Source organism: Salvelinus alpinus, chromosome 9 (assembly GCF_045679555.1).
Source record: "Salvelinus alpinus chromosome 9, SLU_Salpinus.1, whole genome shotgun sequence".
Classification (NCBI taxonomy): Eukaryota; Metazoa; Chordata; class Actinopteri; order Salmoniformes; family Salmonidae; genus Salvelinus; species Salvelinus alpinus.
In genome coordinates, this window is record NC_092094.1 from 58,679,231 (window position 1) to 58,701,374 (window position 22,144).

The 22,144-nt window shown below is 40.5% G+C and overlaps 1 protein-coding gene and 1 long non-coding RNA gene across 2 annotated transcripts in view; both read right to left on the reverse strand.

Annotated features, from left to right (window-relative positions):
• Positions 1 to 22,144, reverse strand: part of LOC139530967 (membrane-associated guanylate kinase, WW and PDZ domain-containing protein 2-like) — a 348,222-nt gene that overhangs the window by 164,851 nt on the left and 161,227 nt on the right. Inside the window, exons 10-11 of the mRNA XM_071327763.1 lie at positions 2,468 to 2,985; positions 2,099 to 2,270 (exon numbers count right to left, since the gene is read on the reverse strand). Coding sequence (XP_071183864.1) covers positions 2,099 to 2,270; positions 2,468 to 2,985 — 690 coding nt within the window. The remainder of the gene's footprint in view (positions 1 to 2,098; positions 2,271 to 2,467; positions 2,986 to 22,144) is intronic.
• On the reverse strand, positions 4,909 to 6,860 carry LOC139530415 (uncharacterized). The gene is made up of 3 exons (XR_011666025.1): positions 5,977 to 6,860; positions 5,735 to 5,790; positions 4,909 to 5,621 (listed from the first exon to the last, which is right to left on the reverse strand). It is a non-coding gene; the product is annotated as an uncharacterized lncRNA (long non-coding RNA).

A 22,144-nucleotide genomic window follows, 5' to 3' on the forward strand; every position in this document is an offset into this window, starting at 1 on the left:
ATAAAAAAAAATATATACAGTTGAAGTCGGAAGTTTACATACACTTAGGTTGGAGTCATTTAAACAAGTTTTAATGACTCCAACCTAAGTGTATGTAAACCTTAGACAACAACTGTATATATATATATCCAAACTTTAAACTGGTACTGTGTGTATATACACTGCTCAAAAAAATAAAGGGAACACTTAAACAACACAATGTAACTCCAAGTCAATCACACTTCTGTGAAATCAAACTGTCCACTTAGGAAGCAACACTGATTGACAATAAATGTCACATGCTGTTGTGCAAATGGAATAGACTAAAGGTGGAAATTATAGGCAATTAGCAAGACAACCCCAATAAAGGAGTGGTTCTGCAGGTGGTGACCACAGACCACTTCTCAGTTCCTATGCTTCCTGGCTGATGTTTTGGTCACTTTTGAATGCTGGCGGTGCTTTCACTCTAGTGGTAGCATGAGACGGAGTCTACAACCCACACAAGTGGCTCAGGTAGTGCAGCTCATCCAGGATGGCACATCAATGCGAGCAGTGGCAAGAAGGTTTGCTGTGTCTGTCAGCGTAGTGTCCAGAGCATGGAGGCGCTACCAGGAGACAGGCCAGTACATCAGGAGACGTGGAGGAGGCCGTAGGAGGGCAACAACCCAGCAGCAGGACCATGCACATTTGTGGCCTGCTGGAGGTCATTTTGCAGGGCTCTGGCAGTGCTCCTCCTTGCACAAAGGCGGAGGTAGCGGTGCTCCATGCTCTGGACACTACGCTGACAGACACAGCAAACCTTCTTGCCACTGCTCGCATTGATGTGCCATCCTGATTCTTCAAACTGGCCACCCTTTGCGTTGATGACAGCTTTGCACACTCTTGGCATTCTCTCGACCAGCTTCACCTGGAATGCTTTTCCAACAGTCTCGAAAGAGTTCCCGCATATGCTGAGCACTTGGCTGCTTTTCCTTCACTCTGGGGTCCAACTCATCCCAAACCATTTCAATTGGGTTGAGGTTGGGTGATTGTTGAGGCCAGGTCATCTGATGCAGCACTCCATCACTCTCCTTCTTGGTCAAATAGCCCTTACACAGCTTGGAGGCGTGTTGGGTCGTTATCCTGTTGAAAAACAAATGATCGTCCCTCTAAGGCAAACCACATTAAATGGAGTAGTGCTGCAGAATGCTGTGGTAGCCATGCTGGTTAAGTTTGCCTTGAATTCTAAATAAATCACTGACAGTCACCAACAACGCACCCACCACACCATCACACATCCTCCTCTGTGCTTGGACTCATCAGAGCAAAGGACAGATTTAACCTGTCTAATGTCCATTGCTCGTGTTTCTTGGCCCAAGCAAGTCTCTTCTTCTTATTGGTGTCCTTTAGTAGTGGTTTCTTTGCAGCAATTCGACCATGAAGGTCTGATTCTCCTCTGAACAGTTGATGTTGAGATGTGTCTGTCACTTGAATTCTGTGAAACATTTATTTGCGCTGCAATTTATGAGGCTGGTAACTCTAATGAACTTATCCTCTGATGCAGAGGTAACTCTGGGTCTTCATTTCCTGTGGCAGTCCTCATGAGAGCCAGTTACATCATTGCGCTTGATGGTTTTTACGACTGCAATTGAAGAAACTTTAAAAGTTCTTGAAATTTTCCAGATTGACTGACCTTCATGTCTTAAAGTGATGATGGACTGTCGTTTATCTTTGCTTATTTGAGCTGTTCTTGCCATAATATGGACTGATTGCCTCAAACGCATTAAGAAGGAAAAAAATTCCACAAATGTGACCTGTTTCAGGAAGCTAGGCGTACGTCGCAGGTCACTATTTCACAGGAGAGCCGTTTGAATGTAAACTTAAACGTAACACTTTTTTTGGTTACTACATGATTCCATATGTGTTATTTCATAGTTTTGATATCTTCACTATTATTCAACAACGTAGAAAATAGTAAATATTAAGAAAAACCCTGGAATGAGTAGGTGTGTCCAAATTTTTGACTGGTACTGTATGTAAATATATGTCCCCTCCACTTCTAAAACCAAAGTTGCGCCCCTGGTGAAAAGGGTAATATAGACAGTCAGAGAAAGGCTATTTAAGAGACACAGAAACTTACCTGCCCCTCCTCCTCTCTGTATGAGTAGCGTGGCCTCGGCTCCGACAGAACACTCTTTGAGCAGCTCCACCACACGTCCATGTCCTGCCCCCACAACACCCTGCTGGTTCACCTCCAGGATTAGGTCTCCTTCACTCAGACCCACTCCGCCCTGCACACCCGGCTCCAACACCTGTACAACACAGAACATAGTCAGGTATGAGGATGGAAAAGTAGGAGTGATGACAGACAGACTGATGAAAGGACAGACAGGCGGACAGAGCGATCAATAGAATACACAAGGCTACATTTACAACATACTGAGAGTAACGAGAGTAACACCCCACAAAAATAACACCACACGAGAGTAGCACGAGAGGAACACCCCACCTGTTTGACACACTGCCCAGTGGAGCTGTCGGCGATGGTGAATCCGAACCCCTCCGCCCCCTTCACAATGGTTACGGTCAGCAGTTCTGCCCCCTGGATCACGCCCCCGGCAATCCCTGTCGCCCCCGACGATGCCATGGAGATGTTATCGTCGTGCGGTGTCATGGCCTGTGCAGACCGGGCGGTAGTGGGAGGTAGCGAGGACCCATCAAGGTGGGGTGCCCCGGGCTGTGTTAGAGCCTGGGGAGGGAGCTGGGAGCTCAGGGAGAGGTACTCCAGGTAAGGGTCGTAGCTACTGCGCCCATTCACCACCAGGGGTCGGTGTTCCAGGCCCATGGTGGTCAGGGAGGCGCTGGTGGACGCCCCAATAGAGTCCTCGGGGTCAAATGGTAGGGGGTATCCCCGGCAGAGGACCAGGGTGACGCTCTGGCCGATGGGCACAGACTGGAAGAGTTTGACCACGTCGGCGTGCGTTGTGCCCAGGCAACAGATGTCATTGATGTAGACTATGACATCACCTGAAGGGGGAGGAAGCAGAGATCTTGTTCAGTAGTCATCAAACGGAAGAAGAGTCTGAATCAGGGAGGACGTTAAATAAGAATTTAACTTGGCAAGTCAGTTAAGAACAAATTATTATTTATGATGACGGCCTACCCTGGCCAAACCCAGACAACGCTGGGCAAATTGTGTGCCACCCTATGGGACTACCAATCACAGCTAGTTGTGATACAGCCTGGAATCAAACCAGGGTCTGTAGTGATGCCTCTATCACTGAGATGCAGTGCCTTAGACCGCTGTGTCACTCGGGAGCCCCCCACCAAAAAATGCAGAAAAACCCATCAGCATTGCAGTACTTGACACAAACCGGTGCATCTGGCACATATTACCAAACCCCGTTCAAAAGCACTTGCTTATTCACCCTCTGAATGGCACACATACACAATCCATGTCTCAATCATCTTCAGCTACACTGATGGAGTGGATTAAACAACTGACATCAATAATAAGATCAGTGCTTTCCCCTGTATTCACCTTATCTGTCTATGTCATGGAAAGAGCTGATGTTCTTAATGTTTTGTACACTTAGTGTATATGACTAATGCATAATAGGGATACATAAGCAGGGATGAATATTTTCCCAAACATCTATCAAGTTTCAATATTGGGAATAATTCATATTTAACCTGAGAGTCCCGGAAATACCGCAAAAACTGGAAGTGCCCATTTAAAGCATTTAAAACCGAAGTATGGTCACTATGCCAGGGTTCCCCCAAAATAAAATGATTGCTGCGCAATCAAGTGAAACTGATATTTGGTAATGACAGAGTAGTTTTGATTGCCAGGGACATTGTTGAGAATTGTGAAACAGGCCATTTATTTCAGCGCATTTCAGCAATCTCAACACAGAACGCACTCAGGATACACAGAGCACACCATGAGTAAGCTATAGCATTGTTGAATCATACAAACTTTGTAACGGCAGTCAAACTATAGTCAAATGAGCAAAGTTGCTAAGCTTGCTATATAACATCCAATGAACGACAAAATATATCCTATTTGTCATAATCAAGTTCATAACTATACAGATGGCAGATCATCTCATGAATAAAAAATATATTTTAAAAATAACGGGGAGATGAAGAGAATTGTTTAAATATCAAGGTATCTTAACGTACACCAACTTTGTTTAAATGTTTTATAGCAATATTTTGACATGCATAGTTGATGTGCTTTGATAATGCAACCTACGGATTACAGAATAAAGTTAGGAATTTGCGTGTGAGACAGGATTTTTTGTTTCATTGGGATGATAGGAAAATAGCCTAGGCTCTATCAATAGATATATAATATACTTGATTCAGGCTACATTATTGCATGCTAAATGTCTCTGATCAGTGATAGATGAGCAAACAAATAAATTAGCTACCTCTTCCACTTGTCGAGCCAGCGATCAATTAACCAAATATGTGACCCACCATCTCTTTTCAGTATTAAGTTCCAAAATTTGAAATGGTGTTTTTTTACATTCGATAAAAGTACAGATTCAGAGATTCAAAATTGTAGTTGGAGGGAACATGGGGAAGTAATGCTGCTTTATTTTATTTTTATTTTATTTTTTTATTTCACCTTTATTTAACCAGGTAGGCTAGTTGAGAACAAGTTCTCATTTGCAACTGCGACCTGGCCAAGATAAAGCATAGCAGTGTGAACAGACAACACAGAGTTACACATGGAGTAAACAATAAACAAGTCAATAACATGGTAGAAAAAAAGATAATCTATATACAATGTGTGCAAAAGGCATGAGGTAGGCAATAAATCGAATAATTACAATTTAGCAGATTAACACTGGAGTGATAAAAGTTTAAAGTTTAAAGTTTAAAAGTTGATACATTCATAATCCCATTTAGAACAAAAGGGCATTCAAACATTTTGCTGTGATTTTCACAATTGATTTATTACACATTTCTGGAAAACATATATTTAGAAAAGGAATACTTTCACCAAATTGCCAAAATGGATTCTCTGAACATTATCTCACTAACTTAAACCATTAGGCAAACCATTAACAGTTTTAAATGGCCCATTGTTATATAATAAAGATAAACATTCAGATTGAACAGCTACAGTGCTGCTTTTTGCTTATGCCCATTTAGCATTGTAGACATACTCATATCTCAAAGAATTCACATGGGAACACATAACAGTGGCCACGTGCGAAAGCATGAGGAAGTGCTAAAAAAAACGAAGAAAATATTTCAACAATAAAATACTTTATTAACTTATATTGCTAAAGGTAGTAGTAGCCTTAGGAAAAACTTAACAAATGCGTAAAGTTAAAAACACTATTTAGACCTAGGCCTATTTCATAATGTCCTTTGAGTATCGTTGGTTCAGGTCATGTTATGATTTGAACAAAGTAATCTATCCTGAGTGCATACTGTATTTCTGTCCTACCATGTAATATCCATGGCCTTTTTATTTAAAAAGTCCTGATCTTCTCAAAAATATGTTTGCCGGGTTGTGTACAGTCCGGGGGATGCTTTCGCATCTCTGGGAGGAAGGACGTCAACATTGCACAGCAGCTGAAACCTGGATCCATCTGAGTGAAAGCTCCTTGGCCACAACAACACCAGGCTCCAGACAATTGAAGCTGTAAAGAAGGAAAGCAGACAATAATAGACAATACAGTAAAACCTTGCATACCAGCAATAACATTAATTGATCCCAAGTTCAAGCAAAAAGCTCAAAGTACAAAGAAAATACCTGAAGTGTTGCTTGTTCACTCTCGATTATCTCCCTGTACTGTTGGCAGGTTAATGCTGAAAGAGATTGTAGAAATAGGTTAAAACATGAAGTTATTGTCCTATAGCTTGTTATTGCCTGTTGACTGCTACAGCTGTACTAAAATGACCTGTACACACGTAACCTGTTTCCAGCCAACAATGGCAAAGCAGACACTACAAGGTAACTAGCAAGATTTAGCAAACATTTAGCTTCATAATTACCTTGTAACGGCTTTCTTCCTGGGGTGAAGGAGAGGACCAAAATGCAGCGCGGCTAGTGTTCAACATGATTTAATAAAGAAGAGACAATAACGTGAACACTATACAAAATAACAAATGTGAAAACCGAGACAGTCCTATCTGGTGCAGAACACAGACAGAAGACAACCACCCACAATCCACAACACAAAACAAGCCACCTATATATGATTCTCAATCAGGGACAACGATTGACAGCTGCCTCTGATTGAGAACCATATTAGGCTGAACACAGAAACAGACAAACTAGACACACAACATAGAATGCCCACCCAGCTCACGTCCTGACCAACACTAAAACAAGCAACACACATAAGAACTAAGGTCAGGACGTGACATACCTGCTGGCTAGATGTAAATGTTATTCATCTAGCTAGCCAGATAGTTGAAAATGACCTCGAAATCTATAACCCAATAATCCATCTGTAATAGATGGCTTGTTGCCGGACGAAGCAAGCCATAACGTTACCTGTATGCAACTGTCTAGCTAGCTAGCTATCTAGGTATATAGGTAACAATAACTAGCAATGAAAACAACCTTTTGATAGAGTTGAGACAATAATGTTTGCAGATGTAGCTATGTTGGCATTTTAACTTTGTACACTCTTACCTGTGTATGGATTATGATGATTCACGGCAGACAATCACTTTCAAAATAATTCTTCCCACTCGGCTTCAACCAGTCTAGACGGCTTTAGCTACAGAAGACAGAGCTGTGTCGATACCAGCAGCTGTATTCAGGACAACACTGGTATTCGAAAGCTGTAGCTATACTTTGCATCTTGTCCATGACGAAAGTATTGGTAAATCCAATGGATCTTTCAAATATCCGTGGACGCAGAGAGCACCGACACACACAACCACCCACCCACACCCCCACACATACAAATGGACACTTCCCTCACAGCAATGCCACAGGTCAAATAGGCCAGATAATCAAGTTGTACTAGTCGTATGTACGGTATACAAATGGCATGCATTGTCCAACGAAATGTTTACTTGCAGGTTCCTTCTAAAATGTTCTACAAACAAAATTCCACTTTGACATTATGGGGTATTGTGTGTAAACAGATCAGTCATACAAAATCTCAATTTAATCATTTTTTAATTCAGGCTGTACCACAACAAAATGTGGAAAAAGTAAAGGCGGAGTGAATACTTTCTGAAGACACTGTTGATGGATGAGTCCTGGGTAGGGCTGTTGCGGTGACCGTATTACCACCACACCAGCGGTCACGAATCATGGAAGGCAGTCAAATTCCAAGTGACCGTTTAGTCACGGTAATTAGGCTTCTCCATGCTCTAATGCATCCTGATGGTCATTAGTAGCCTACCAAACTTGCTAACTGCCTGGTACTCAGCACTCTATTGTCCCTCTAATCACTCTGACATCATTGCAAATGTAATCGAAAATCTAATCAAACACAACATGAGAGCCCATGAGCTCATGTTGCGCAACATTTCTATAGGCTATGCAATTGCAAGAGAAAACAGAGTGATGGTCTCTATTAAAAAGAGGAGGATCCCATCAACTTTCTATTGACTAGGCCTACTATATTTATTTCTTCAATTTCCTAACATTATAAATCTTCTTCAGGATTGGTGTGTCCCCTGCAGGACGGTTGTGCTAATGTAGGCTAATGCGATTAACATGAGGTTGTAAGTAACAAGAACATTTCCCAGGACATAGACATATCTGATATTGGCAGAAAGCTTAACTTCTTGACGCTAGGAGTCAGATTTTTTATATTTTTTAAATAACGTTCCCAAGGTAAACGGACTATTTCTCAGGTCCAGATCGTAGAATATGCATATAATTTACAGATTAGGATAGAAAACACAAGTTTCCAAAACTGTCAAAATATTGTCTGTGAGTATAACAAAACTGATTCTGCAGGCAAAAACCTGAGAAAATCTAACACAGAAGTGATTTTTTTTTTTTTTTTTTTACATCTGTGTTTCCTGGCTCGTCTTTCTTCCATTTAAAGGGGTATCCACCAGATTCCTTTTCCAATGGCTTCCTCAGGCTGTGACCAGGCTTTAGACATAGTTTCAGGCTTTTATTTAGAAAAATTATCAAGATTTTTCAAAACTAGTCAGGTGTCCTTTGATTAGTTCCTGCGCGCAAGAGGGGTAGCTCTCCATTTTCTTTCTCTCTTTAATTGAATAGGTTACGGTCCGGTTTAAATATTATTGATTATGTATGTTAAAAACAACCTGAGGATTGATTATAAAAAACATTTAACATGTTTCTACGAACATTACGGATACTTTTGGGAATTTTCGTCGAACGGAACGAGGCTGTAGTTTTCTGAACATAACGCGCAACCCAAATGGCGTTTTTCGGGTTATAAAAGTAATATTTATCGAACAAAAAGAACATTTGTTGTGTAACTGGGAGTCTCGTGAGTGCAAACATCCGAAGATTATCAAAGGTAAGCGATTAATTTTATTGCTTTTCTGACTTTCGTGACCATGCTAATTTGGGGCTAGCTGTTCTAGCATTGATTGATACACTCACAAAAGCTTGGATTGCTTTCGCTGTAAAGTATATTTTCAAAATATGACACGATAGGTGGATTAACAACAAAGTAAGCTGTGTTTTGGTATATTTCACTTGTGATTGCATGATTCTAAATATTTTTAGTAATATTTTGCGCCCTGCAATTCAGCGGTTGTTTAGGAAAATGATCCGTAGCGCAGAGAGGTTAAAGTATTGTTTATCTAACTGCACTGTCCAATTTACAGTAGCTATTAGAGTGAAAGAATACCATACCATTGTTTGAGGAGAGTGCACAGTTTTGAACATGACAAGTTATTAATAAACAAATCAGGCACATTTGGGCAGTCTTGATACAACATTTTGAACAGAAATACAATGGTTCATTGCATCAGTCTAAAGCGTTGCACATACATTGCTGCCATCTAGAGGCCAAAATCTAAATTGCACCTGGGCTGGAATAATATATTATGCCCTTTCTTTTGCATTTCAAAGATGATAATACAAAAAGCTGTTTTTTCTTTTCTTTGTATTATCTTTTACCAGATCTAATGTGTTATATTATACTACATTCCTTTCACATTTCCACAAACTTCTAAGTGTTTTCATTCAAATGGTACCAATAATTGTTTCCAAGAAAATTGTGCACTCTCCTCAAACAATATCATGGTATTCTTTCATTGTATTAGCTACTGTATTAGCTATAATTTAACCTGCTAACCGCTAGCGGAACTCCTCCCACATTCAACTGAAAAGGCAGAGCGCGAAATTCTAAAAATATTTTTGAGAAATATTTAACTTTCACACATTAATTAACCTCTTGACACTGTGATTCCAGCCAATATTTCCGATTTATTAAGTGTTTTACAGCAAACACAATATAGCATTATATTAGCTTACCACAATAGCCAGAAACACAAGCCATTTACCAGCAGCAAAAGTTAGCGATCGTAACAAACCAGCAAAAGATATATAATTTGACTAACCTTGATAAGCTTCATCAGATGACAGTCCTATAACATCAGGTTATACATACACTTATGTTTTGTTCGAAAATGTGCATATTTAGAGCTGAAATCAGTGGTTATACATTGTGCTAACGTAGCATCTTTTTCCCACAACGTCCGGATATTTTTCTGACACTCACATATTCTGACCAAATAACTATTCATAAACATTACAAAAAAATACATGTTGTATAGGAAATGATAGATACACTAGTTCTTAATGCAATTGCCGTGTTAGAATTCTAAAAATAACTTCATTACGACATGCGGTTTTTGTTATGGCGAGAGCGTGCCCAAAATACCAGGTCCCTTCTCGCTCGCTCCAGAAAACAGGAAATTGGGGTCACGTCATGCCAAGAGCTTTTATTTGACCTCAGATGATGTTATACACTCCATTTCTTCTCTCACTGCCTGTTGACATCTAATGGAAGGCGTATGAAGTGCATGTATACTAATAAATATCAAGCACATTTATAGGCAAGCCCTAGAACAGAGCATCGATTTCAGATTTTCCACTTCCTGTCAGGAAGTTTGCTGCAAAATGAGTTCTGTTTTACTCACAGATATAATTCAAACGGTTTTAGAAACTAGAGAGTTTTCTATCCAATATTAATAATAATATGCATATTGTACGAGCAAGAATAGAGTACGAGGCCGTTTAAATTGGGCACGATTTTCCCCCAAAGTGTAAATAGCGACCTCTCCCAATATCAGATATGTCCTGGGATATTTTCTTGTTAATTACAACATCATGCTAATCGCATTAGCCTACGTTAGTTCAACCGTCCCGTGGAAGGGACATCGATCCTGAATAAGTTTTAAAAACATTTACAACAGTATAATAGCCTATCTGGCTTGCATGTATTTGTATTTATTATGGATCCCTTTTCCTGGGGTCCAGTAAAATTAAGTCAGTTTATACAATTTTAAAAACATTACAATACAATCACAGATCCCACAACACACTGTGTAACCTCAGGCGCCTACTCCACCATTACCACATATCTACAGTACAACATCCATGTGTACATGTGTGTATAGTGCATATATTATCGTGTGTGTGTATGCATGTGTCTGTGCCTATGTTTGTGTTGCTTCATTGTCCCCGCTGTTCCATAAGGTGTATTTGTATCTGTTTTTTAAATCTAAATTTACTGCTTGCATCAGTTACTTGATGTGGAATAGAGTTCCATGTAGTCATGGCTCTCTGTAGTACTGTGTGCCTCCCATAGTCTGTTCTGGACTAGGGGACAGTGAAGAGACCTCTTGTGGCATGTCTTGTGGGGTTTGCATGGGTGTCAGAGCTGTGCGCCAGAAGTTCAAACAGACAGCTATGTGCATTCATCATGTCAATACCTCACATAAATACAAGTGGTGATGAAGTCAATCTCTGCTCCATTTTGAGCCAAGAGAGATTGACATGCATAATATTAATTTTAGCTCTCTGTGTACATCCAAGGGCCAGCCATGCTGCCCTATTCTGAGCCATTTGCAATGCAATTTTCCTAAGTCCCTTTTTGTGGCACCTGATCACAAGACTGAACAATAGTCCAGGTGCGACAAAAATAGGGCCCGTAGGACAGACTTCTCCCCATCTTAGCAACTGCTGTATGAATAGGTTTTGACCATGACATTTTACAATCCAGGGTTACTCCAAGCAGTTTAGTCATCTCAACTTGCTCAATTTCCACATTATTTATTACAGGATTTCGTTGAGGTTTAGGGTTTAGTGAATGTTTTGTCCCAAATACAATGCTTTTAGTTTTAGAAATATTTAGAACTAACTTATTCCTTGCCACCCACTCTGAAAATAGCTGCAGCTCTTTGTTAAGTGTTGCAGTCATTTCAGTCGCTGGAGTAGCTGACATGTATAGTGTTGAGTCATCCGCATACATAGACACACTGGCTTTACTCAAAGTTTTGAAATTTCTGATACTACCTGGATTATGTTGGAGAGGCTTACATTAAAGAACACCCTCTGTGTTCTGGTAGACAGGTAACTCTTTATCCACAATATAGCAGGGGGTGTAAAGCCATAACACATGTTTTTCCAGCAGCACACTATGGTCGATAACGTCAAAAGCCACACTAAAAGTATAAGAAAACAGCCCCCACAATAATTTTATCATCGATTTCTCTCAGCCAATCATCAGTCATTTGTGTAAGTGCTGTGCTTGTTGAATGTCCTTCCCTATAAGAAAGGTGAACGTTTGTTGTCAATTTGTTTATGTTAAAATTGCATTCTATCTGGTCCAACACCATTTTTTTCTAAAGTTTACTGAGGGTTGGTAACAGGCTGATTGGTCGGCTATTATGGTCTCCCAAGTGCCACAGTGCTAGAGACGTCACTACAGAACCAGGTTCTTTCCCGGGCTGTATCACAACCGGCCTTGATCGGGAGTCCCATAGGGCGGCGCACAATTAGCCCAGCATCTTCCGGGTTAGTGGAGGGTTTGGCAGGGTTAAATAGAGGTTAAATATATATATATATATATACAGTGGGGAGAACAAGTATTTGATACACTGCCGATTTTGCAGGTTTTCCTACTTACAAAGCATGTAGAGGTCTGTCATTTTTATCATAGGTACACTTCAACTGTGAGAGACGGAATCTAAAACAAAAATCCAGAAAATCACATTGTATGATTTTTAAGTAATTAATTTGCATTTTATTGCATGACATAAGTATTTGATCACCTACCAACCAGTAAGAATTCCGGCTCTCACAGACCTGTTAGTTTTTCTTTAAGAAGCCCTCCTGTTCTCCACTCATTACCTGTATTAACTGCACCTGTTTGAACTCGTTACCTGTATAAAAGACACCTGTCCACACACTCAATCAAACAGACTCCAACCTCTCCACAATGGCCAAGACCAGAGAGCTGTGTAAGGACATCAGGGATAAATTGTAGACCTGTACAAGGCTGGGATGGGCTACAGGACAATAGGCAAGCAGCTTGGTGAGAAGGCAACAACTGTTGGCACAATTATTAGAAAATGGAAGAAGTTCAAGATGACGGTCAATCACCCTCGGTCTGGGGCTCCATGCAAGATCTCACCTCGTGGGGCATCAATGATCATGAGGAATGTGAGGGATCAGCCCAGAACTACACGGCAGGACCTGGTCAATGACCTGAAGAGAGCTGGGACCACAGTCTCAAAGAAAACCATTAGTAACACACTACGCCGTCATGGATTAAAATCCTGCAGCGCACGCAAGGTCCCCCTGCTCAAGCCAGCGCATGTCCAGGCCCGTCTGAAGTTTGCCAATGACCATCTGGATGATCCAGAGGAGGAATGGGAGAAGGTCATGTGGTCTGATGAGACAAAAATAGAGCTTTTTGGTCTAAACTCCACTCGCCGTGTTTGGAGGAAGAAGAAGGATGAGTACAACCCCAAGAACACCATCCCAACCGTGAAGCATGGAGGTGGAAACATCATTCTTTGGGGATGCTTTTCTGCAAAGGGGACAGGACAACTGCACCGTATTGAGGAGAGGATGGATGGGGCCATGTATCGCGAGATCTTGACCAACAACCTCCTTCCCTCAGTAAGAGCATTGAAGATGGGTCGTGGCTGGGTCTTCCAGCATGACAACGACCCGAAACACACAGCCAGGGCAACTAAGGAGTGGCTCCGTAAGAAGCATCTCAAGGTCCTGGAGTGGCCTAGCCAGTCTCCAGACCTGAACCCAATAGAAAATCTTTGGAGGGAGCCGAAAGTCCGTATTGCCCAGCGACAGCCCCGAAACCTGAAGGATCTGGAGAAGGTCTGTATGGAGGAGTGGGCCAAAATCCCTGCTGCAGTGTGTGCAAACCTGGTCAAGAACTACAGGAAACGTATGATCTCTGTAATTGCAAACTAAGGTTTCTGTACCAAATATTAAGTTCTGCTTTTCTGATGTATCAAATACTTATGTCATGCAATAAAATGCCAATTAATTACTTAAAAATCATACAATGTGATTTTCTGGATTTTTGTTTTAGATTCCTTCTCTCACAGTTGAAGTGTACCTATGATAAAAATTACAGACCTCTACATGCTTTGTAAGTAGGAAAACCTGCAAAATCGTCAGTGTATCAAATACTTGTTCTCCCCACTGTATATATATATATATATATTTTTTTTTTAGCCAGTAAAGGTGGCTTTACTATTCTTAGGTAGCGGAATGACTTTTGCTTCACACCAAGCCTGGGGGCACACACTTTATAGTAGGCTTAAATTGAAAATATGGCAAATAGGAGTGGCAATATTGTCCTCTGTAATTTTTCATCCAAGTTGTCAGACCTCGGTGGTTTGTCATTGTTGATAGACAACAAGTTTTTCACCTCCTCCACACTCACTTTACGGAATTCAAAATTACAGTGCTTGTCTTTCATAATATGGCCATATATATAATTTGATGTGTAATGTCAGCGTTTGTTGCTGGCATGTCAAGTTTTCTAATCTTGCCAATGAAAAAAATCATGAAAGTAGTTATCAGTGGGTTTTGTGATGAATGAGCTATCTGATTCAATGAATGATGGAGGTGAGTTTTTACAAATTTTGATTTAAGGTGCTCCAAAGCTTTTTACTCTCATTCTTTGTCATTTATCTTTGTTTCATACTGTAGTTTCTTAATCTTTTCATTAGGATTAGTCACATGATTTCTCAATTTTCAATATGTTTGCCAATCGATTGTGCAACCAGACTTATTTGTCATTCCTTTTGTCTCATCCCTCTCCACCATACAATTTTTTAAATTCCTCATCAAATCAGTCATTTTCCTAATGGGTGCATGCTTATTAGTAACTGGAATAAGCAATTTCATAAATGTGTCAAGTGCAGCGTATGTTTGCTCCTTATTACACACTACGGACCAACATATATTCTTTACATCAAGAACATAGGAATCACTACAAAACATATTGTATGACCTCTTATACACTATAGTAGGCCCAGCCTCTGGAATATTGGTTTACCTAGATATGGCTACTATATTGTGATCATTACATCTGATGGATCTGGTTTCTGCTTTCAAGCTAATTTCTGCAGCATTAGTAAAGATGTGATCAATACATGTTGATTTCATTCCTGTGCTGTTTGTAACTATCCTGGTTGGTTGACTGACTGGTTACAGTTTGAAGCTTTTCTTCAGTGGTCAGCTTGGTGAAAGCCAGTCAATATTTAAATCACCCAGGAGATATATCTCTCTGTTTATATCTGTTACGGATACAGGTATCCTGTGTGTGTATTTTCTTTCCTTCTGCCCCATTCACAGCTGCTGCCAATCAGTCACCAGTCAGTCACCAATCAGTCGCTAATCAGAAGACACACCTGCTCCTTTTCCCTTACCCAATCACATCCCCTTTCCCTTGGTTTAAAAGTATCCCAATCAGTTCTCTCTGGAGATCTCTCTTTTGTTTTTTGCAACTACATGGCACTTTGTCTGTTATCCTGTGAGTATTGTTTTGTTATGGTGTTTGATGGTGGGAAAAGGGGGTACCAAGACAAGTCGCCCATGGGCATACACTACCCGTAGGTAAATATTGTCTAAAGAACATTAGTTAGAACTGGGCGGACCACCCACTGTATTTTATTGGTTAGCGAGCTAGCTGTTGAAACAGGTAGACTAGCTTAGGGGTGTTTTTGGACACTTATTATTTCTTTCCTTGGGTCCAGCTCAGCCCCCCCCCCCCCCCCCCCCGCCCCATTACTGTGTGTTTAAACAATAAACCCTGAGTGTTTGACAGTACATTTAATTTGTCTGCGGTTTTTCTTGTCACTGTTCCTTTTCACTGTTATAATTTGCATGAGTTATGTTACGGGTCTCGTTTCCATCCCCCCTAGACTGCAGGGCCAAAGGGATTCGTAACTATCACATACACTATCAAGCTTTCACACATGTCACACAATGACTGTTCGCACTTGGTGGTTTATAGCAGCTTCCCACCAGAATGGGCTTTAGGTGAGGCAGATGAACCTGTAGCCATACTACTTCAACATTACTGAACATGAGATCCTCATCTTTACAGGAATGTTTTTCTGAAAATAAACAGCAACACCACCATTTGGCATTTCTGTTCTCTGAAAATGTTATAACCTTGTATTGCTACCACTTGATCAACGGTATTATCGAAGTAAGTTTCAGAATATGAATGTCATCTGTTACAAGCATATTCTTGATTTCATCTTACCTTTTTTCTTAAGTTGCATATGTTAACGTGTGCTATTTTGAGCACTTTTCTTCTGGGATGCTTACTTGTTTTCATTGCTTTATTGGGAAGCTTAGCATAAGTAGATATGCTCATGTTATTTATGTTAGTGCAGGGTGAGCTGCACACAGTGGACTTCCTCCTAGGGTATACCGCCTCAGTGCTAACAGTATACATCTGGGTCATAGGCACATACAATAGCTGTAGGATCAGCAGAGGCATTCAGGGCAGCTACAGGGACATAAATTAGGTTACTTACATTGTGTCTATCAACGCCCCTGGTGTACATTTGCTGAAGCATTATGACAACTCTGCATCACAATGGTAGGGATTAGCTGAGCTGGGCTTGGGTCATTGATAAGTCATTGTCTCAATGCAGCCTTAATGCCGTGAAAGGGTCCAGGAAACCCAAATGATTTGGGTGGATCCCATCCTCCTAAAACATGTTTTGTTTCCAAAAGGTACCAAAAATGTCAACAAAAGTTACACCCATTGAGCTGCATTAATCACGTAGCCAGTTGTAAAGAGAATCCTGCTAGTGTTCAATGCCACGATTCAGAGGTGGCACTTGGCCAGATATGATGGGTATTTTGTTAGTGTCTAGAGTCAAGCAGCTCTTTAAAATCCAGTTTCAACTGTTTAGAGCTGGCCTTCAAAATGTAATTAAAACCCATATGTACTAAGATATAATTGATTTCCATGTCTTGACATAGTACATTTGGGTGCAGATTAGTAATGTAATTTACTCAAGCTCCGGGATAGGACATTGTTTTTGCACCAGGAAGGGTAATATTTCTTACTATGGAGCTGCCCAAAATCAAGCTTCACAAGATTCGGAAAACCCTTTATGGACGGGCGAGAGGCAGGATAACTTGAGCCCGTTGCTCCTGGCACAGGCATCTGACAGATGGAGAAGCCCCGCTCGATCCAGAGCAGGGACAGAAGATTGCCGATGTCAACTTCAAAATTGTAGAAGTAGGCCCTGCGGCTGCAGACACAGGAACCCCCAGTGACCTAAGGTGCATCAGGCTCCAGGACTGTGAAACTATTCGTTTGTATTCTCTATGGGTTTCTCGTTGGGAGTGTAGACTGCTTTGCGGAAGGCCGCTGTCTTCGGCTTTCATGGCTCGTGGCATGAGACCAACGTTGATTGCCTTGCTCCTCTTGCTGTGCTCCTTCGACTCCGCTATCAGATGGGGGAGCTCTGTGCAAAATCGGCCAGTCAGATAACGACAGACAAGGCAGAGATGCGTCCAGCCACCGGCGTAGAAAATGTAAACATTCTACTCTGCGTTTTCCCCAGTTTCTTATGTAGGCTGGCGACCTGCGCGATCAAGGAAGCCACCTCAAGCCTATAATCCTTGCAATGGAACTCCGGTTTGTCCTGAAACAAAGTTTAGGACAAACCGGAGTTCCATTGCAAGGATTCCTGCAGCGTTGGAGCAGTTCATTTATTTCTCCAGACAGAGGGCTCCATTGCAAAACTCATCTGGTACCAACTTTGTTAGCTTGATGGCTAGCAGCTTATTGTCTCTGTCAAGCAGGCTTCAACCTGAAAATGAACCACGGAAAAAGCGTGCCGATTCGCTATTTAAGTGCACTGATGACTTATTTTTCCCCTATCCCTGTTTCGAGACAGGTGCATGATAATGGGTTAATTCTAAATCAAAATAAATGTCACACATGATTTAGTGTTTGTAAAGACAAGATTAAAGCAATAATATTCTGATGGGTGACAATATTAGCCTGTCACTTGTGAACTATATATTATCACTTGTGAATGATGCCCAGCATAAGGCAATAAACAATTCATTTTTTTGGCGACTTTTTCGAATCATACTCACACACCTCACGTAGCCAAGCCTATAGGCCTATACAGTGCATTCGTAAAGTATTCAGATCCCTTGACCTTTTCCACATTTTGTTACATTACAGCCTTATTCTAAAATGGATTAAATTAAACATGTTTCTCATCAATCTACACACAATACCTCATGACAAAGCAAAAATTAGTTTTTTTATTTTAGCAAATGTTTAAAAAAGTACAAACAGAAATACCTTTATTTAAGTATTCAGACCCTTTGCTATGAGACTCGAAATTGAGCTCAGGTGCATCCTGTTTCCATTGATCATCCTTGAGATGTTTCTAACTTGATTAGAGTCCATCTGTTGTCAATTCAATTGATTGGACATGACTTGGAAAGGCACAAACCTGTCTATATAAGGTCCCACAGTTGACAGTGCATGTCAGAGCAAAAACTAAGCCACGAGGTCAAAGGAATTGTCCGTAGAGATCCGAGACAGGTTTGTGTCGAGGCACAGATCTGGGGAAGGGTACCAACACATTTATGTAGCATTGAAGGTCCAATGCTACTTAAATGTGGCCCCATCATTCTTAAATGGAAGAAGTTTGGAACCACCAAGACTCTTCCTAGAGCTGGCTGCCCGGCCAAACTGAGCAATCAGGGGAGAAGGGCCTTGGTCTCACTAAAGTCTGAGATTACCCAGTTCAGAGTTTCCAGTCCACAATCAAAGCTTCGGTAGATATAATGTGATTTGATGTCATTGCCAATGACCTTGAGCCTTCTTGGATGGGCACTTCTAATGTAACTCTATGGCAGCACCCAAGGGGCTTGAATTTTCGAGCTCTCCCTGTAGATTTTGCGGTGAGGTAGTGTCCTCATGAGTAACAGAACTCTGAGCCAATCGCAGCGCAACTAGAGAACATTACCAACCCCTACGCTCCGTATTTTCTGCTGGCTGCCCCACAACCATAGAAAGCACTGAGCTAGGCTGAAACACCTACATTTTGGAGCTGCCTTACTCAAGAAAGCAAAAAAGAGACTATGCTTCTTTATTAACTCAATTATTTTTATTTTTTACATTGTTTGCAAACTTATATGACACGTATTAATGCAAAAATAACATGCAAAAAATATGTAAATAATAATTTAATAATAATAACCAGTCCTGACTGATGGGTCACCTCAGCACAGTGTGCGCATGCCCTCAAATCGTTTGGAGAAAGTATCCTTTCAATTTTTATTTAGTTTTGTTCAATTTTATTCTTCATACAATAATATAAAATAATGCCACGGAATTCTAACCGAATCTTGTGTGCTAAATTAACTAGCATAGCCCACAGCCATATGGCATAGGCAGATCAGGACCTAACATAAGGACAACTCAGAGTATTCTTCATATCATGTTTCTTTAGACCTGTCTAAAATAAATAATGGATTTATCTTGAAGGTGTAGGTTATATTACATGGATATATTAGACTTTTAACCTTTCTGGGACCGGGGGCAGTATTGAGTAGTTTGGATGAATAAGGTGCCCTATGTAAACTGCCTGTTACTCAGACCCAGAAGCTAGAATATGCATATGCATGGTAGTATTGGATAGAAAACTCTAAAGTTTCCAAAACTGTTACAATAATGGCTGAGTATAACAGAACTGATATGGCAGGTGAAAACCTGAGGAAAATCCATCCAGGAAATGCTATTAGTTTGAAATGGCTGTTTTTCCATTGAAAGCCTATCCACCATACAAAGACTTATGACCCAATTCACGATCCCTATGGCTTCCACTACATGTGACCAGTCTTTAGGCATTGTTTCAGGCTTTTACTCTGAAAAATTAGGGAGAAACACCACTTTCAATGAGAGGACAGTGGACATTTCCAGAGATGTTTCCTGCACGTGACCGGGAGCGCGCCTTTCTTGTTTTTCCTTTTCTATTAATGGAGATATTATCCGGTTGAAATATGATCGATTATTTATGACAAAAACCACCCGAGGGCTTGATTTTAAACATCGTTTGACATGTTTCGACGAACTTTTATGGTACTTTTTTGATTTTTTTTGTCTGCCTGCTGTGACCGCGCTTTGTGCCAATGGATTACTGAACATAACGCACCAACAAAACCGAGGTTTTTGGACATAAAGAGGGACTTTATCGAACAAAACAAACATTTGTGTAACATGGAGTCTTGTGAGTGCAACCATATGAAGATCATCAAAGGTAAGTAATTAAGTTTTTCACTACTTCTGACTTTTGTTACTCCTCTACTTGGCTGGTTACTATTTGTAATGTTTTGTGCTGGGCGCTGTCCTCAGATAATCGCATAGTATGCTTTCGTCGTAAAGTATTTTTTAAATCTGACACTGTGGTTGGATTAACAAGAAACGGAACACCTATCCCTAATAGGTTTTAAAAATATAGATGTTCCAATGGTCTGCATCAGTGGCTTGTATCCTATGTTTGGAAGCCAGGAGATGCTAAATGTGTTTATGTTAATTAATGGTCAATTACTGTGAGACCGACAGTTATGTGCTTGACAATCACGGCTGACAACATTTTGTGACCGGCACAGCCCTAGTCCTGGTTGGATAAATCTTTGAAGATATTCCAATCAGTATTCTCGAAACAATCCTTCAGCATTAATCGCAGCCAGAGATGGTGTGTGTGTCTGTGTTTGTGCATGTTGGTGTGTTTTATTTTGGCAACGTCAAAGAGAGAAGGAGACAGCAATCACAAGACAGTGAAATCCGTTCAGAGAGAGAAAGTGCAAGAGGGAGTTAGAGGGGGAGAGAGACAGACAGACAGACGGACATGATGTGCTCCAGCAAAATGAGCAGTTTAGACACCATCAGTGTCCAGGCATGAGGCCAGCCCTGTGAGTCAGTGGAGAAAAGTCAAAGACAGACACTGACTTAAACACAACACAACACACGCACACACTTGTGCCTGCATGCACAGGCACACACACGCACAAACACACACACACCATTACATGGTTTGCTAATTTGATCTATTTTACAAGTTGATTAGGAACACAATGTTTAAAAAAATCTACTTATAAAAAGTCCATGTAGCTTAAATATTCAAGTTAGCTGGACTTCAAATTGGGAAATTGTTGACCTGACATGGAATACTCCACTAACCCAATGATTTTTGCTCAATGTGAGTTGATTTTGAAAAACAATGTGGAGTGAATGGGGAAATATTTCAATCTGCCTTTGCAACACAAATAGCTGAGTTGATCACATGAGAGTTTAGTGTGCTGAGCTCTGCAACTTAAAATACATATATATTTTACCCAGTGTGCCTTTCAACAAGTTGTATTTTACTTTCAATTTATAGCCAATTTACTTGTCAGGGACCAGTTTAGAACCTAAGACATTTATTTAATGAATGAAATATGATGCACCCGATGTATAAAACAAAAGTGGATGGATTTGTTCTAAGATTATTTGACCTGTTTATGGGGTCTGTGGTTAGTCTGAACAGATTTGAAAGAACAATGTCTGGTCCATTAATTGGATCAGGACTGAAACTGGAAAGGAGCCACATGGGTCTAGGGGTTTGGCGGTTGTGATATTTTGTCAGCCAGTGATTGTCATTCAAATAGCTGCCGGTCTCACGGTAATTGACCGTTAATTAACATATACACATTTAGCATCTCTGGCTTCCATGCATAGTCTACAAGCCACTGATGCGGATCTTTGGAACATCTACATTTTAAAAAGTCTAATTAATCAATTTAATATAGCCTACGCCATCACAATCAATTTTTATTCATTTTAGGTAGGTCTAAAGAAACATTATGATAAGATTTTTTTAATATCCTATTTCAGAAGAACAGAATAGCATATTCTGAGTCGACTTTATGTTAGGCCCTGATCTGGCTTTGCCATATGGCTGTGAGCCACACAAGTTAACCTCTTGACGTTAGGGGTCAGATTATTATTTTAAAAAATTAAATCACGTTCCCAAGGTAAACGGACTATTTCTCAGGTCCAGATTGTAGAATATGCATATAATTTACAGATTAGGATAGAAAACACTCCAAAGTTTCCAAAACTGTCCAAATATTGTCTGTGAGTATAACAAAACTGATTCTGCAGGCGAAAACCTGAGAAAATCTAACACAGAAGTGATATATTTTTTTTTTATCTGTGTTTCCTTGCCCGTCTTTCTTCCATTTAAAGGGGTATCAACCAGATTCCTTTTCCAATGGCTTCCTCAGGCTGTGACCAGGCTTTAGACATAGTTTCAGGCTTTTATTTTGAAAAATGAGCGAGATCTTTCAAAACTAGTCAGGTGTCCTCTGATTTGTTCCTGCGCGCGAGAGGGGTAGCGCTCCATTTTCTTTTTCTCTCTTATTGAATAGGTTACGGTCCGGTTGAAATATTATCGATTATGTTTGTTAAAAACAACCTGAGGATTGATTATAAAAAACATTTGACATGTTTCTACGAACATTATGGATACTTTTTGGAATTTTCGTCGAACGGAAAGAGGTTTTGGTTTTCTGAACATAACGCGCAACCCAAATGGTGTTTTTTGTTGTTATAAAAGTAATATTTATCGAACAAAAATAACATTTGTTGTGTAACTGGGAGTCTCGTGAGTGCAAACATCCGAA